The 12,036-nt window shown below is 39.9% G+C and overlaps 1 protein-coding gene across 6 annotated transcripts in view; it reads left to right on the top strand.

Annotated features, from left to right (window-relative positions):
- RPAP2 (RNA polymerase II associated protein 2) overlaps positions 1–12,036 on the top strand; it is a 64,980-nt gene that overhangs the window by 24,205 nt on the left and 28,739 nt on the right. For 3 of the 6 annotated variants that reach the window (XM_030574156.1, XM_030574155.1, XM_030574154.1), the window contains 2 exons: positions 892–972; positions 11,343–11,411. In XM_030574156.1, the coding sequence (XP_030430016.1) occupies positions 892–972; positions 11,343–11,411 (150 nt within the window). Of the gene's footprint in view, positions 1–891; positions 973–3,885; positions 4,237–4,279; positions 4,467–11,342; positions 11,417–12,036 lie in introns of those variants that run through there. The other 3 variants (XR_004001781.1, XM_030574159.1, XM_030574158.1) reach the window with 3 other exon arrangements.

Raw genomic sequence — 12,036 nt, 5'->3', positions numbered from 1 at the left:
CCTAGTATTTCTGCCAGAGTGAATGTCATCACAGCTACCAAGAGCATGGTTTGAAATAGTTTTATTATATTATAAATCCATGTTCTCATTCCTTCATTAATTTATCACATCTGTGACTTATGCTAAACCTCATACTTCAAGCAAAGGGTGAATTTAATTTGTACTGTCTTTGCGCTCTGTATGTGTGACATGGGCTCTCAGCTACTAATATACCTATATAATAATAGGTATATTCTCTGGATTTAGCTGCTAATTCAGTTGTGTAGGTTCCTCTGGCTACTTCTTTTGAACCCAAATAAAATTATGAGAGTAGGAACATTACTCACTTAACAACTAAATGAATTAAACAGCTATGAGCTGGGTGCAAACTTTAAAGGAGAGTACAAATGCCATTTCTCTCTTAAGTAGAAACGTTGTAGGTATATTATATCTTCCACTTGGAGACTTAATTAAGAAAATTAAATTATTTCACTGCCAAATAAATCTAAATATTGCAAATTTGAAATAGTTTTGACACTTAAAATTCCAGTCTTCCATATTGTAAACCTAATTGCTTTTGTAAGAATGCCTTGGCATAACTGACATTGGAAGCTAATTAATGACATAACTTGCTAAGCAGCAAGTATATCAAAAGTCTTATCCTATTATGCTCATCTCCAATAGCTACTATAGAATGCAATGACATTGCAGCAATGCCTTCTCTAATAAGTAAATCTGAAGTGTAAACTATATGTCAGAGCTAAAGCTCAAAGAAGTCAATACAAGTCTTTCTAGTGATTTCAGTGAGCTTTGGATAAGGCCCTATATGAGGAGCAAATGGTTGTGTATAGAAAGAAAGAAAGAAAGAAAGAAAGAAAGAAAGAAAATAACCTAATATCCTTTTGCTTCTAGATTGCCTGCAGTTTTGGGCCCTCTTCAGATTACAGTAGGTGATGTTTACATGGAACTGAAAAATCTTGTGAAAACTTTCAGGTAAGTGTTGGTCTTTTCAGGGATTTCTCCTGATTGAGTAAATAACATCTAATGTAGACACACATCAAAGGAACCCCAGTGAAGATTTGCCTTGCTTCAGTAGTAGGTCAGTGTAGGTAACATTGTGTTCCCTGTGGACTAACAAGGCAGCCCCATCCCCTGCTCCACTGACTGTGCTCGGGTCTCTATGAGTGTTTTATATATTTTTAAGAAGTAGGCCAGTGGTCTCAGGAGGATGCTGATGAGTCCTTTAAAGATACTATTGCCCTGTCATCTCCTATTAAGCATGGGCTTTTGAGATCTGTCACTTCCTCAGTGCACCCTGCAACTGGGCTAAATGGGGTATGGGGTGTGATTAATGATGGTTGCTGCCGAGTCCCTGAACAGTGAGGAAAATCAAGCTTGGCCCACTCTACTTCTGATTGCAAGGGGAAGGATAGAGAATAGCTAAGAACCATGTTAGTTCACTACCACAGGGAGCCAGTGATCTTTAATCTCTCCCTATGGCCTCAGTGAGCCTAGTCCCAGGAGCACTGATGAAGGTGGCAGCACAGACAAAGAGGGTGGTGGTAACTTTTCTAAACACCTAACCGCTCTGTGGGTCAGCAGCCAGTTCCTCTTCACTGACACAACACAGAACCAGTACAGGCTTCATGCCCTTGAGCCCCAGCAAGAAGAGGGAGTGATAGCAATTGCGAATTATGAATGGCCTAGCTATGTTTCAGGACATTGACTTTAGGTGTTAATGTTTTTGCTCTTGGCCGTTCAGTGCAACCCAATAATTTTTTTAAATGCTTTTCTTGTGGCATTCATATTTTAATGAGTAGAATGTCAGTTCCACTTGAACCCTTAATTTTGGCTAACATCTTCAAAGACCATGCTAGACTAAAGAGCTGTAGCAGGGACTTGCAGAGACAAAAAACATTTTGGTTTTTTTTATGGTGATGGAGCTGGTACATGTGATTTTTTTTTTTAATTTAATTTCTATAATTGCTCTTTTTTAAAATAAATCCTGATTAACTCCACACTTTCTCCTAGCACCTATGCCAAAAATTTGTAAAGGGTTAGGGAATAGCTTCTTTCATATATGCTAGAGCTGCAGGGGCACACCTCACATACACGAATGACCTGGGTTTACAGAAATGTAGGATTTTTAGTCAGTCTGTAATGCCAAATTCATAATAGTTCCCTTAGTCTGCCTGAGTTATCTGGATTGCTGAAACTAACATGGATTTTGGTGTACTCCAACCATGGGCCTTTGTAACAGATCCATCGCAGTAGTGTCTCAGGACCAAAGCAGACTTCTTTCAAAAACATATCTGAAAGCAATTTTGGACATATTAGTTAAATTTTGCTCTCTATTATTAGGATTTTGACATACAGATTTTACCATCTTCATTATTATTTGTTAGGATCTGTTGCACGATAGCCCAACTGAACTTTTATTGCCAATTTATTGTAAATATGATCTGAATTGCAACCTGCCTGAGGACTCATCACTGTTACGTTTCATCTTTTTTTTTTTTTACTCCTCCTAAATAGATGGAACAGCGCCTTTTCAGTATTCCAACCTTTAGTGTTGAAACAGACTAGAGTAAAATCTTTCTTATTACTGCATCTGATGTCACTTGAGTTGTCTTTTGAGTCACTTCATGTTGAGACCTTTTTGCAACACCTTTTGGATAAGGTGTGAGTTGAAGGCCATTGGTAGCTAATTGGGAGTTCTAATGTGGAGGATCTTAGGTGAACTCTTTCCTTGGCAGTTGGTTTGTGTTTAATTGCAGTTTGGGGATTGTTTTTCTACATATTGAATTTATTGTAGCACCTAGAGCAATGGGTAGGTGCTTTAGGAACCTAAATAAAGTAAATATTTTGAATTAAATCAAACAAGATTACAAAATACAAGGTACATAGTGTGGGCCAAATTCTCCACTTCAGTTATCCGTAGAATCAATTCAACTAAACCTACATTTATTTTTCCTTCATATTGCTCCTAGCAAGAAGGAACAATTCATTGGGCCTTTTCTCCATCTGTACCTGGTCTTTGCTTCAGCAGAAGCTGGTGGCAAATACTACCTCATGGACATGAGGATAAAAGCAGTAGTCATTGATGCATAAATCTCCAATCCTGCAAATGCTTATATGCCCAGGCTTAACTTTACTCACATGAGTAGTCTCATTGATTTCAGCATGAATACTCACAAGGGACAGTTAAACCATTTGCTGAAGTACTTGGAAGATTCAGGGCCTTAAGTGCCACTTACTATGTAATGGGGTTGAAATGCTGAATAAAATAATGAGTGGGCATCTCTGACAAATAAAAAGTTCTCTTTTCTACTTCGTGTACTGGAAGTACTTCAGGCTGAAAAATTGTTGAAGGCCCATCATAGGGGATAAAACATGTGGCCATAATGTGGGAGAGTTTAGTTAAAGAAGGGTAAAAGAGAATGTGGTGAACTGAGCAACAGCAGTTTTCAGCTCCATTGGTTCTTAAAGGAACACTTGCAGTTCAGCCTCTTTTGGGCAGCATTTTATTCAATCACCACTGCTGGGAGGCATTCTAAAGAGATCTCTGGAGACAGTTCAGAATGGTTATAGTTCTTCCCAAGCACAGTCCCTCAGTGCCTGTAAGCTTTTGTTACAAAAACTGAGATGTCAAATTACTCTCCAGAGTCTGCCAGGGCACTTTGTTAAAGACCTTCAGAGTCTGCTAGGGTCAGAACTGCTAAACCAGGCTGGCTGTATAGCACCCAAACACTCAAGGTCTGTCCTGCATTCTTGTTGCTGATTGTATATCACAGGCTGGGAGCTACAGTACCAAAGTATTGTGAGGCACTCTGGCTTACTAACACATCCCCTTATTGGTCTATATTTTACCCCAAACCTTACGACAGCCGTTCATCCTGGTTACAGCCCACTGATATCCTAGGAAGGTCCAGAGCACAATGGAGGATCTTCTGTTCAAGGCCACCAAGCTGTTCATTGACACCATGACTAAATATCTCCAATCCAGAGCAAATCTTCAGTACTTAGGAATCTATTATCCTGCAAGCAAAAGCAGGTACAGCAGACCACAGACCAGACCAGAGGTCCTGCCCCATCTAGTTTCAAACATATCACAGGGCCACAGCACCACCTAAGAAAAGATCTTGGTTCCAAAAGAAAAGACCATCTAGCTTCATCTCTGTGGTCATCTAACTGTCAACCTTCACCAAGCGGCTGTTTTGATATATTGGTTGAGAGTCATGAAAATGGATTCTAGAAATACGTTTGCCAGAGAAAAATGTTGAATTTGCATTTTTCCCAGAGAATCTCTGGATGCATTTTGTCCTGCTACAAACTCTCTACAGTGCACCCGCCCTCAAGAGTGACTGCCCACTCCACTTGTGCACAATCTACCTCTGAGGCTTTGCTCAAGAATGTCCCCATCAAAGGCATCTGTAAAGCTATCACCTGATCATTCATTCACACCTTTTCCCAGCACTGTGCCATAGGTAAGGCCTTATATTTTCAGGGTTTATTTTAAAATTTCCTGAGAATTTATTATTATTTTTTATTACCAATTTTCACTTTTTTTAATTTTGTAAAACCTGAAAACAAAGGACAGCAGCAGCTATGGGCACCAGTACTCAGAGGGTGCAGCTTTGTGCCCCCTGTCACTGCAGTGGTCAAACAATCTGAGCTGCCAGAACGCAGTTCCATTCCTCTTCACAGTGGGGAAGCTGAAGGGCTGAGGTCAGGAGGGGACTCTGTCTGGCAGGGGAAGCAGATGGGCCGCATTGAAAGACCCAGATACCAGGTTCAGTACCCAGGCGGTGCAGACTTCCGCTCCCTGTGGGCTTGTCACTGCAGTGGTTGTGTGGTCTCAGCTGCTGGGACCCAACTCCCTTCCCGTCTCACAGCAGCTGAGACCACACAACCACTGCAGTGACAGGCCCACAGGGACTCTTCAAGGGCGGAGCTCAACCAAAATTTGGTGGAAATTGCTAAAACCTGAATGTTGACTTTTTTTAAAAAAAAATGTAGGGATTTTCTGGAGAAAATCAGTAAATAGTGAAAACAAGTGTACGTTTCCAAGTCTAATGCAGCCTTTCAGATGGCTGTTCTCCAGTCTGAGCTAAACAGAACTTCTCAGCACCAGCCCCCATAGCCTGAGCATTGCAAAAGTCACCTGAAATGGAGCACTCATAGGGGGCAATTACTCAGAGAAGAAGTTACTTACTCATACAGTAACTTGAGTTCTTCAAGATGCTTTGTCCCTACGGGCGCTCCACCCTGCTTCTCTTCTTTGGAGTCTAAGCATTAGGCTAGATTTCACGGTGGAGAAGGAACTGGAACAGCGGTGGGTCCACCCTGCCTTTTATGCCCTCAGATCAGAACAAGGGTGTACAGCAGTGGTTGGCAGCCTGCGGGCCATATGGTGCCCATCAGGGTAAACAGATTGCGGGACACGAGACATTTTGCGGACGTTGACTGCAGGCACAGTCCCCCACAACTCCCAGTGGCCATGGTTTGCCATTCCTGGCCAATCGGAGCTGCAGGAAGCGTCAGCCAGCATGTCCACTAGGCTACAGAATGCTTGCACGGATCACGTGGACACTGCTACCAAAAATCTCTTTTCTGAGGCATACAGGCACGCACTGACACCTGAAGTGGAGAATCTGTAGGGACAAAACATCTCAAAAAACTCAAGTTACTGTACAAGTAAGTAACATCTCTTTTTATATGCTGTGCTCCTGTCAATGACTGAGAGGAGGCAAGATTTATATTTTCTCTCTTTATCTTTAATTTTTGATTCCTAGGTTGTTGCTTTTGTCTTCATCTGTCATCCTTTCGCTATCCTGATTCTATTTGCCAAACATGTTTATATTCCTTCATGTGATGCTAATCCAGCTCTGCAGGTCATATCTCCACCTACAGGGATGGAGGAAATATTGCAGCTGGATTTAATGCTGCTTTTCCCATTCTATTGTAGGCTGTGCTGTATGAAGCAAACCTGCTTCAGTACTTTGTGGGGTTTGACACCAGCCAAACCACCAGAATGACCAGTTGGAATCTTTTGGGATCTTGGGAGCATTCTCTGGCTTTCAGCACCTAGTCATCTAGCCTTACTTGGCCTAAGCAAACTTGCTGTAGTTTCTCTCTTTAAAAAACTTGTAGGACTTTTTGTCATACTTTTTTAACAGAAAATTAGAACTCTGCAGCCTCAAATCATTGGCTTAAACTTCTACTTTTAAAACATTGCTGCTAGGTTTTTTCCGCACAACATATGTTTAAAAAATACAATTGTACTGACATTTTTCTCCCCTCCCTCACAGATTGTTTTGAAGTAGCAACTTTGGCTAAAGATAAGACAAAGAATTAGTGACCCATTTTTAGTGGGGACTTGCACTTGACTGTTTTTTGAAAGCTTTAGTCTTCAGATGCCAGGTGTTGACACACAGCTTGTTTTTTAAAGTGATTGCCCTTTTGCTGCTCCTTATTATTTAAGGCTTCACAGCTGTAGGTTGCATGCTTTAGTCTGATCTTCCTAAAATGGCTTTTTTAATACAGTTGCACAAGTGCTGTAGGACAGGTATTGTACCAAAAGGTTACTGGTTGTGGAATCTTGACTACTCATCCAATCCAGTGACGGTACTGCAGCAACCGATCTATATTACTGCATCCAGCAGGTTATCTATGTCTTCTGACTACCTCTGCTGTAAATAGCATATTGATGGCAATGACTAGTGTTGAGACCTTGCCAATCAATACTAACATTGAATAAGAGTTAATTGACACAAATAACTACGTCTCTTAGTTTATGTACAAGAATGATGCCTTCTTGTGCTCTAATCAATAATGGCTCCTTGTAGAGCACTGAAACAAAGCTGCTTTCTCTGCTATTTGACAGTGTTTTCCCAGGTGATTTGGAGCTGTCTCTTCCACTGTATCTCATCAGAGCAGATTAACTGGAATGTTACATATGAATTGCCTGTCAAGATGATTCCATCAGGCATTTCTTAGTAGTTTTTATCACTGTCATCGGTATTGAGTCAAGACCTTAAAGTCCTTGTTTTGTCTCATATTCTCTAAAAAGAAAAGAGTAACCGTTTAGCACATATTAACTTTTTGTTGCTAGACACTGCCTTTAGCAATTTCATATAGTAGTCAGTACATGTTGGTATGTTTCAGACAATCTATGTTATTTAACCAAAAATACTCAGTATATTATATGACATGGCCATTTTGTTTAGTACTCAATGTTAATTTTATTAAAGCATAGGAAGGAAATAATACAGATGGAGATGCACTGCTTCAGTAGTCATGGCTGATTCTTATAAAATTGATATTTAAACTATGGTCACACACTTATCTTGTTTGGAAGAATCATCTGGATTCACTGAGGATGGGGAGAAACAACATTGTTGTTTTAGTTTTTAACTTACAGAAGAAATTCCCTAGCTCAGGCAGATAAAGAAATACGAAATGTTCATATATAGAGTGTTTTTCGCTAAAGATGAATAGAAAAGCGTTAGGTTTCCAAACCAATAACCAGATACACGTAATGCCAAGAGTGAGAAGGTGGTTAGTTGAAATGAATTACTATACTGAGGAAATAAAGCAGGAAAGGGAAGCAGTGAGGATGTCTTGTTCTCCTTATTGGTCATATTTGAGTATCTGTTGCTTTTCTGTTGAAACCAGACTAAGCAGAGTTTACAAATTGTAATTGGAATCGTGTTTTTTATGTGATTATTTTGAACCATTATACTAGCTGTAATATTCTGGAATTTTACACAAACTTAGCAAATAATAAGATTGCCATGGATAAGGTTCCAAAGTGTCAAATGCTTGGATCTTTCAGTTATTCTTTTGTTAACCCTAAATTCTCATTTGGGGCAGGGAGGAGATCATTCCGTTATAGTAGAAAAGGTCAACCTTAAAACTCAAACAGTTGTTTTTGTCAGATATTGATAAAAACAAATGGCATATATTACTGATTTAGAAGTGACTATATTTGTAATATTACCTTATTGCTTGGTAAATGATGTATGATATTATATGGTTTGTGATGTTCTGCTAGTGTAGCAGTTGTCATAGTTTGTAATGCATTCAGAACACCAACAATGTTCTGTCCTGCTGAAACCAGTTTAGGTTATTGGCTAAAAAGCTATGGCTGTGATTTTGTAACCAGTTAGAGGCATAGTCACCTTTTAATCAGTTATGGATAACACAGTTCAGTTTCTGTCACACAGCAGTTTTTGCCATCACAGCAGTGTTGAGACATTCACACCTGCATTGCTGCATAACCCTATTGTACTGCAATATTTTGAGAAAACCTGGCCAGTTATTCCATGCTACCTCTGCAGGGTATAGACTGTCTAGATGACATGCACACAGAGTGGGAGCAGCAATCTGGCACAATGTATTCTAGGGTGTCCTAGCATACAAAACTGGTGAGGGAAGGAGAACTGACGGAATAGCTACCATTGGCATGATTACAAAAAGACAAACCATGTGGTAGGTTGGCTTCTGGCAGGAGCAAAACACTGTTAACTGCCATGGTTATGGAATTTTATCTACATTTTGTAAACATAAGCCTGTGTAGTTTTAACTGTGCCAGTTGTGTTAATAGGGCCTTGGGGTCTGATGTGCAGGGTATCTTGGGACCTGACCTAAAAATTCTCATGATGTATTCAACAACTGACTTAAATTGTTCTGTCAAATCCACCTCTCTACTCCTCCACTTTGTGCTGTTCTCTCTCATGTAGTACAAAGGTGTCATGTTGCAAGGCCAAAATCTATTTGTTGCTGGTTCCCTGGAAATAGAGTGCCTCAGTGGTCAGCATATAAGACACAGCAGTTTGTCATCTTCCAGATAAATGTGCTGCATGTGGAAGGAAACATTCTGCTCTGTGCCTCAGAGTTGACAATCTGGTGGGATGGTCTCATACGTTATCTGTCTATCATGCAATATTTTTCCCACCTCAGCAGCTGAGGCCATACTACCCATAGTTATTAAAATTATATGCGCTCCCTATAAGTGTCCAACTGTGGGCACTGGTGTCTAACAACTTGTATAAAATTGTCTGTAGGGGTAACTTATTGAGCTACCACTTCAAAAACCGGTTGTTAGCATTGCCCAGTGTAACTGGTGGTGTACATTGACCTGCCCAAAAAAGAAAACCCAACTTGTGATGCACATCCCTAGTTGAGATTGTAGGGCTTGAGGTTTAGAAAAAAATTACTTTGTCTTGTAAAGTGAGAACATTTGGTATGAAAATCAATGAGATGCAAGAAACACGGACCTAAGGCCTGGTCTACACTGCTGCTAATCACCCCCCTGAGCAACATAGCTTACATCAACCTAATGCAGTGTCTACACCACACTATATCGTCAGGAGGTGCTTTCCCACCGATGTACTTTCCACCTCTTGGTGAGGGAGAGTACTGAAGTCGATGGGAGAGCGCTCTCCTATCGACTCATTGCGTCTTCACCAGACCCACTAAATTGATGCCACTGCATCAATCACAGAAGCACCAGTTTAGCATGCAGTATAGACAAGACCTAAGTGTGCCATTTTTTCAGATTCTCTATTCAGAGTGGAGCCATCCTTTATAAAATATGTACCTTAATATGGGCACCAGGCAGAGAGAGTCATCATTTTGGCTCACAGATAGTTAGTTTACAGGTCACAGGAAGAGTTTTCTGGGTTGGGTTAACAGATAGAGGGAAAGTATGCTCTCTTTCTCCTTCCACCCATGTTAAGGGCTTTAGACTGGAGCCAGCAAGTGGAGGCCCCTTGAAGGGGACTAATGATTTCACTAGTGCTGTCAGCACAAGCCACAGTTGGCCATTCAGCCAGGGCCACCATATGCCTTTCCACAGGTGACTTCCAACAAATGTACATTTCTGGCCCGTACAGCTTATTTGAAAACCTTCCAGGAACAGTTTCTTCTGTTGAAATGTCCTCAAATGGCTTGAGTCTTTCCTGTTAGATAAAACCCTGAAGGTTGTGATGGAAAACTGTCCCTCTGCCCCTAGAATGCCCCCATAGGGCCATGTCCCCCATCTTACACAATTTCTGGATGAAGCCACTGGGTAAGCTGGTGAGACAGGCTGAGAGGTCACCATTATAGAAATGATGCCCTTCACTGTGTCTCCCAGCTTTCCCAGTGCCTTCTCAAATGAGAACATAAGGGAAAAGCAGCTGTTTCAACTGAACCCAGGTAAGAGAGAAGCGTGCTGATAGGAAAAAGAAGCACTTTGAATAATTTACCAACTCCACAATATCTCTGAGTGTTCACAGCTTTGGATGCCCAAATAGCTATACCTACTGTCATCTGTGGCTTTCCATAAGACTAGCTGCTGACCCAATCCGACCAAATCTGCCCATGGTAAATCATGCATTGTGATCTCCAGGCTTGACTTGTTGCAGCTCTGTTATATATAGGGATGAAGCTTCACTTGGTGCAAAATCTAGTAGTCCACTTGTGCAGCATCATAGGTCTTGGTGCCACACATCATTCCTGTGCTCTGCTCTCTGCACTTTCTCCACATTGAATAGAGTATAGTACAAAGACTCTGTCTTGATATTCAGAGATCACCAAGTGATTGGCCTTAGCTATGTGGAAACCTGTGTATCCATTTGCAACCATGAACTCTGTTGACAGATGCTCTAGATGTGAAACATGAAACTTGATCTGTAGGGTGAGATATGGAGTACAGGAGACAGAACTTTTGCTGGTATGGGACCTAGGCTTCTGAACTGTCTCTCTGGAAATGAGAATGACCTTGGATCTCACTGAATCCTGAACTAAATATAAATTCTGTTTCTTTGACTTAGCTTTCCCCCTCCCCCCATAGACCATTCATGCATAGGAGCCATGAGTGAGTGGGGGGGAATTCTGCTACCTTTCAAGCTATTACAACAGTTGCAGAAAAGAAAGAGGGGTGTTCTTACTATTTTTGAGGTGCTGATATAAGAAGGTGATGAAGGCCAAAAATTTAAAATACCTAGATATTGTGCAATATTGTTAAAAATATAATGAACCAGATTGTGATATTAGCTACTCGAATGTAAATCTGGAGAAATTCCACTGAATTCCATAGACTTACTCAGCTTTAACACTGCTGTAACATGGACCAAAATCTGATCTTGTTGTGGGTGTCTATAAATAGGAAGGAGGTTGAAAATCTTCTTTTTAAGGATACTTGAATATTAATATACTACACATAATTCAATGGGTCTTTCAGGTACTCACCATTTCTCAAAATGAAGCCTTAAAACCCAGCCCCTTATTTTTGCTTAATAGTAAGTTTCAACTGTTCTGATCTTATTTGTGTTCTAAAACGTACAATTTTTGATGTTGCCCTTATTATTTTTCAGGTTAACAAATACAAATATTATTCACAAAATTCCAGAATGGACCCTAATTGCTGTTGTGTTGTTATCAGTGTAAGTACTGCAATTATTCTAAATAACAGATATGACATATATCTAAGGATTAGAAAAATTATAACAAATACAAGGATGTTTTTCTTTAAATCTGGTTATTAACTATGCTGGGCATTATACACAGGTTATACACATAAATTCATTTTGCCAGCAGTTTTGTAGCTGTCAGATTTTCAGTAACAAATAATCATTTGAAAAATTACATCTTGCTTAAAAAATACTAAATCCTACAGACCTCAGGTCAGTGTTGCTGGGTTTTTTTAAGCATTACTTCTTTTCACTCATCTCTCTAAAACATTCATTTTCTCTCTGATATATAGTACTTTTCAGCAGAGGCTTTGTTATATTTTGATCCAGTTATCTGTTATGTAACCTATAAAAAGTACCCTTTGTGTATTATAATAGATATTACATATTCAATAATAGACTTGTTTTGAAAAAACTTTTAGAATGGAAGAAAACACAGTGGAAAATACTAACGGATACTTTCTATTGCATACTAATTTTAGTGTGTTCTTGCCTTTCTTAAATAATTCATTTTTCTCTACAGCAGGAATTCATTTGTTTTTACTTGAAAACAGGCAGTACATTTTAAAAATTATATACTCGAATCACTTTTCATCAC

The sequence above is a fragment of the Gopherus evgoodei genome, chromosome 8, assembly GCF_007399415.2.
Source record: "Gopherus evgoodei ecotype Sinaloan lineage chromosome 8, rGopEvg1_v1.p, whole genome shotgun sequence".
In the NCBI taxonomy this organism is placed as follows: domain Eukaryota; kingdom Metazoa; phylum Chordata; order Testudines; family Testudinidae; genus Gopherus; species Gopherus evgoodei.
This window is presented reverse-complemented; position numbering and strand designations above follow the sequence as displayed.